Source organism: Clupea harengus, chromosome 18 (assembly GCF_900700415.2).
Source record: "Clupea harengus chromosome 18, Ch_v2.0.2, whole genome shotgun sequence".
NCBI lineage: Eukaryota > Metazoa > Chordata > Actinopteri > Clupeiformes > Clupeidae > Clupea > Clupea harengus.
The window spans coordinates 14,737,965-14,742,964 of record NC_045169.1 but is presented as its reverse complement, the minus strand read 5'-3'; the positions used below and the strand labels follow the sequence as shown (position 1 = coordinate 14,742,964).

At 46.6% G+C, this 5,000-nt stretch overlaps 1 protein-coding gene across 5 annotated transcripts in view; it reads right to left on the bottom strand.

Moving 5' to 3' along the window:
• The window catches only part of LOC105895419 (serine/threonine-protein phosphatase 2B catalytic subunit alpha isoform), a 113,807-nt gene extending 111,558 nt beyond the window's left edge, over positions 1-2,249 (bottom strand). For 3 of the 5 annotated variants that reach the window (XM_031585596.1, XM_031585598.1, XM_031585597.1), the window contains exon 1: positions 1,952-2,249. In XM_031585596.1, the coding sequence (XP_031441456.1) occupies positions 1,952-2,012 (61 nt within the window). In that variant the 5' untranslated portion in view covers positions 2,013-2,249. The remainder of the gene's footprint in view (positions 1-1,951) is intronic. The other 2 variants (XM_012822054.2, XM_031585599.1) reach the window with 1 other exon arrangement.
• Between the last annotated feature and the right edge of the window lie 2,751 nt (positions 2,250-5,000).

The following is a 5,000-nucleotide window of genomic DNA, read 5'->3' as shown; positions in this document are numbered from 1 at the left end:
CACACACACTCACACACACACTAACGGGTCCTTGTGGAAATGCTTGTGAGCTCCACGCCCATTACTGTAGGCTTCTCCCATCAGGGTTGATGCACTGTGCTACCACTCAGCTGAAATATTTAACAGGGTTCCCTCTCTCTCTCTCTCTCTCTGTGTGTGTGTGTGTGTGTGTGTGTGTGTGTGTGTGTATGTGTGTGTGTGTGTGTGTGTGCTCCCCACAGCTCCACGCCAGAGCAGGGTTCCCTCTCGCCAGCTCCCCACAGCCACACGCCAGAGAAGGGAGCCTCACGCAGGGAGAGAGGGCGGGATAGAGAGAGAGAGAGAGAGAAGAGAGAGAGGGAAGGAGAGAGAGAAGGAGGGAGGGAAATGGAGAGAGAGAGGGAGACGTAGAGAGAGAAGAGGGAAAGAGGTAAGGAGGGAGAGAGAGAGAGGAATAGAGAGAGGGGAGGGGGCAGAGAGGGAGAGGGAGACGGAGAGAGAGAAGAGGGAAAGAGGTTAGGAGGGAGAGAGACAGAGGAATAGAGAAAGAGGGAAGGGGGAGATAGAGAGAGAGGGAGACAGAAGGGGAAGAGGGTAGGAGGGAGAGAGAGGGAGGGAGAAAGAGAAGAAGAAATCTGTACATGCAGAGGGTCACAGTTCAATTACTCCTATCAACTGACAGCGCAGGACTGCACTAGGCATGATGGACATGTGTGGTGCCTGTGTCACGCCTTGTGTGTGTGTATGTGTGTGTGTGTGTGTGAGAGTGAGTGAGTGAGTGAGTTGCCGTGGACGACATAGTGTGCCCATGAATGCACTGCTAAATGTCAGACTGAATTAGACACATTGACACACTAAATATAAGCAGCGCTACCTATTAGACGGGCCTCTACGACATCACATGCACTATATAATTAATCAGACACCTGCTAAGACCCTGCATTGGCGGCTGGCCGGCCGGACAGCAGTCAAACCTTGGCTGAATGAAGGTCCACGGTAAAAGCGCCAGTGAAATGGCCATAACTACTGCACAGCCCGCACCATACAGTCCGTGTAGGTGGAGGCTGATGGTCAATTATGCAGACTATTTCCATATCCACCACCCAGCAAGTATGAATGCGGCTCTGATAAGTGCCTTTCTATGTAAATGACGGCCACCGTTGCAGTTCGCAAGGTTTAACTGTAATTCTGAGATTAATATGACACTTCTTTGTGCAATGCTTTGCAGGGGTAACAGTTTGCATTCTGTGGCGGGCGGCGAGGCTCTTTCCACGTTTTCTGTCGATGATGCAAGAAAAAGTACAGACAGTTACGGATCCTCAGGTTGCCCTTCCAGCAGACGAGGAACAAAGAAGGGAGCAGAGAATTGCATCACAACAGTGAGCACGCAGGGTAGGGTCGACAGCTGGAAAGGTAGACACTTTATAGAGAGGGGGCTCGTGTGGAGACGCATTCACTGGCGCTACAATGTCAACAGCGTCCGAGGGGGGGGTTAAAACTCGATGCATTCAACTTGGGCGTCATATAAGAAGTGGTGGTTGTGACATGCAAGACTAAATTGTGCAATGTCGCTCATGCATCGTACCACCGCGTCAGATCCCCCCTGTCCAACTCCACGGAAAAACTACGTAGCGTTAACCATACACAGATGGGATGTTTATAAATAATGGCATATAACTGAATAGGTTTATTTCATCAATTTGTATCGAAACGTGACAAGTTCCGAGCAACAGACTTGTCACTGCAACTCGATCACTCAATAACTACCTTTACTTCCTACTTTTACTAATCCAGCCGGCTAACACCCTTTTTTCCTCTCCAACCAAACACACATATTACAGATCTTTACCAATCCCCGAGCCAGTGCGCAGCGCTGGGGACAGACACGTTTGCAACTGACATTAAAACCATTTTGCACTTTAAATAGCCAAGAAAACCCTGCCGATCGCGTACGTAGAGCATGAATACTCACATTTGACCGCCCGGTCTGTCGTAGATAACTTTGGCTCATCATTCGGCTTGTTTTCAGACATTTCCACTGAATTATAAATATGCACTTATAGTTGAACTGTGCCTGAAAACGATCCGGCGAAACGTTAAGTCCTTGCTCAACAACTCTACTCTCTTCTCCCAAACGGCAGACTGCGGGTGATATCACTTGCTGCTATCGCTCGCCAAAAATACTCGCAACAAGGTAACAAATTTCAGCGCTGGTACTGTAGGCTCAGTGTGATTTACAGCAGACGTGAAACAGGTTTCTCCGAGACTAGAGGCTCAACCTAACGTCAGGGCCGCGCAGGGCCACGCCTCCCTCTCTGCACTGGAGGAAATCATGTGTCAATCACTTCATAACTATGAGTGTGCATTGGAGTGGCGTCAGCCCCTCCCGCCAGCGGAGTATCAATTGGACAGATCTCTGCTCTTCGCAACTGCTGTGTTCCCATTGGAGAACAGTGTGTGTGTGTGTGTGTGTTGTTTGTGTGTGTGTTTTTCTTTTACCCCATTCACCGTTCGCCGTGTGATAGTTTTGTATGCAGACTCCAAACTCCAGCATCATACTTTTTCTATTAAAAGTCGAGTTAAACTGAGAGATTGCACTTTTCAGTAGATAGATATGCAGGCCTGGAGTTTACACGAAGACACGCCCGTGGCCAGTGGCTATGGATTGTCAAACCGGGCCACACTAGGGACGCAAATAAATGGGATTAGCATGCCTGCCTTTACAGACAAATTAACTCGATTCGCTCATTATTTCAATCCCCGTGAATAACAATGGCTTCCACAGTTCATCCGCTGTCAGTGTCTCAATGTTTCCAGTCTAATGCACAAACTAGACTATTCTGTGTGAGCACTAATCCTAAACTGAATAGCCTGCAAAAAAAAAGAAATTACAACATTATGTCACAATTTCCCGCCCTAACATGCGTGTAAGAAATGCGTTATAAAGCACCTTATCCATTTAGGACAATATAATGAAAAATAAATAAAATAACTATAATACCAGTCAACAACATGAATACATTTTGAATACATCCGTGCATGCATTCAAAATTAGTTTTGACCAAACATGCTGCCAGGCTACCATATGGAAAAACAATATGAATTCCTCCCTTTCAGCAGTGACATTCCATGGTGTTATTGTGAGCTCGGCTGGCTTATTTTCCTTGAGTAAACTTCGTGTTCTGAAACATGATGTAGTAGTGGAGATAGGTGTAACTGAAGTCTCGCTGAAGGGGTAGCCCTATAGGTCACTGGCTGACTCTCCAATCCTAATGCTGTGTTCAGTACAAAAACACAAAGGTGGCCATAGCACTGGGCTCTGAGAAGCAGATACTGTGATGATGTGAAGAAGAGCATATCTGCCCAGAGAGAGTCATGTGACTGTAAACATTCTGTGTTTATTCCTTCAGTCTCACTCCCATCAAACAAACCACAAATAGCATCCGCCTTCTTAGAAATGTGTCTCTAGAGAAATACACCTTTCTCACTTTTCAAAGACTAATTGAACCATAAGGGTTCAGCGTAAACAACAGAAACATCACTGTACTCCAGGGTCAGGTGACAGGGGTGTTCTTGTCATGCTTGTCAAAACATCAAACTTTGTACCAATACTGACACAAGCCTGAGCTGTGTAAGCATACCCATACTTCAACCATTCATACGTCTCATTCATGCTTTATACTCCTACTTGCTGGAGGAATTCTGTTTGCCATAGCATGAATGGAAAGAGGAAAGGACACAAAGACTTTTCTTCTGCGGTAATGACAGAGAGAGACACACACAGACAGACAGATAGATAGACAGAGAGAGATAGACACACACAGACAGACAGATAGACAGACAGACAGATAGACAGAGAGAGACACACAAACAGACAGAGAGATAGACAGAGAGAGACAGACAGACAGACAGAGAGAGAGAGACACACAGACAGACACACAGACAGACAGACAGAGAGAGAGAAAAAGAAAGAGAGACAGAAGAGCCAATATGCGCAGACAAAGCAGAGGCATTTCCACCAGCTGACAGCATGACTGCCTGCTTTACCGAGGTCTGTTCTTCTGCGCTCACAGAGCTTTACCGAGGTCTGTTCTTCTGCAGTCATGGCTACTTTACTGAGGTCTGTTCTTCTGCAGTCATAGAGCTTTACCGAGGTCTGTTCTTCTGCAGTCATGACTGCTTTACCGAGGTCTGTTCTTCTGCAGTCATAGAGCTTTACCGAGGTCTGTCCATCTGCAGTCATAGAGCTTTACCGAGGTCTGTCCTTCTGCAGTCATGACTGCTTTACCGGGGTCTATTCTTCTGCAGTCATGGCTACTTTACCGAGGTCTGTCCTTCTGCAGTCATGACTGCTTTACCGAGGTCTGTTCTTCTGCAGTCATGACTGCTTTACCGAGGTCTGTTCTTCTGCAGTCATAGAGCTTTACAGAGGTCTGTTCTTCTGCAGTCATAGAGCTTTACAGAGGTCTGTTCTTCTGCAGTCATAGAGCTTTACCGATCTCCACAGCGCTCACTACCATGGACACCAGTCAGTATTGGAGCACATCCCCTGGCTGTAATGTATCTACAGGCATGGTTGAACGTCGGAAGAAAACATGTCACGGATGCCACCATGGGTTACTTTATGTTCGCTTACCATATGGAACATCGCTTTGGTAGGAACACGTATAACACGTATCCTTCCATAAACCAATGTGAGAATCTTTCCTGCTGGTATCACTCATTTGTATGTGTGTGTGTGTGATTAACCCTGCTAGTATCCCATGGATGGATTGAAAAAATGGAAATTAAAACCGATAATTTCTCTCTGAGTGTGTGTGTATGTGCATGTGTGTGTGCCACACTCAATGTAACATCAGTATCAGGAGATGGTTAGGGGCTAGCATTCATCACACAGCAGGCTGATATTACAGTAGCTGTGTGTGTGTGTTCATCTGTGAGGTGTGTGTGTGTGTGTGTGTGTGTGTGTGTGTGTGTGTGGTGTGTGTGTGCGTGTGAGCATGTGTGTGTGTGTGTGGTTA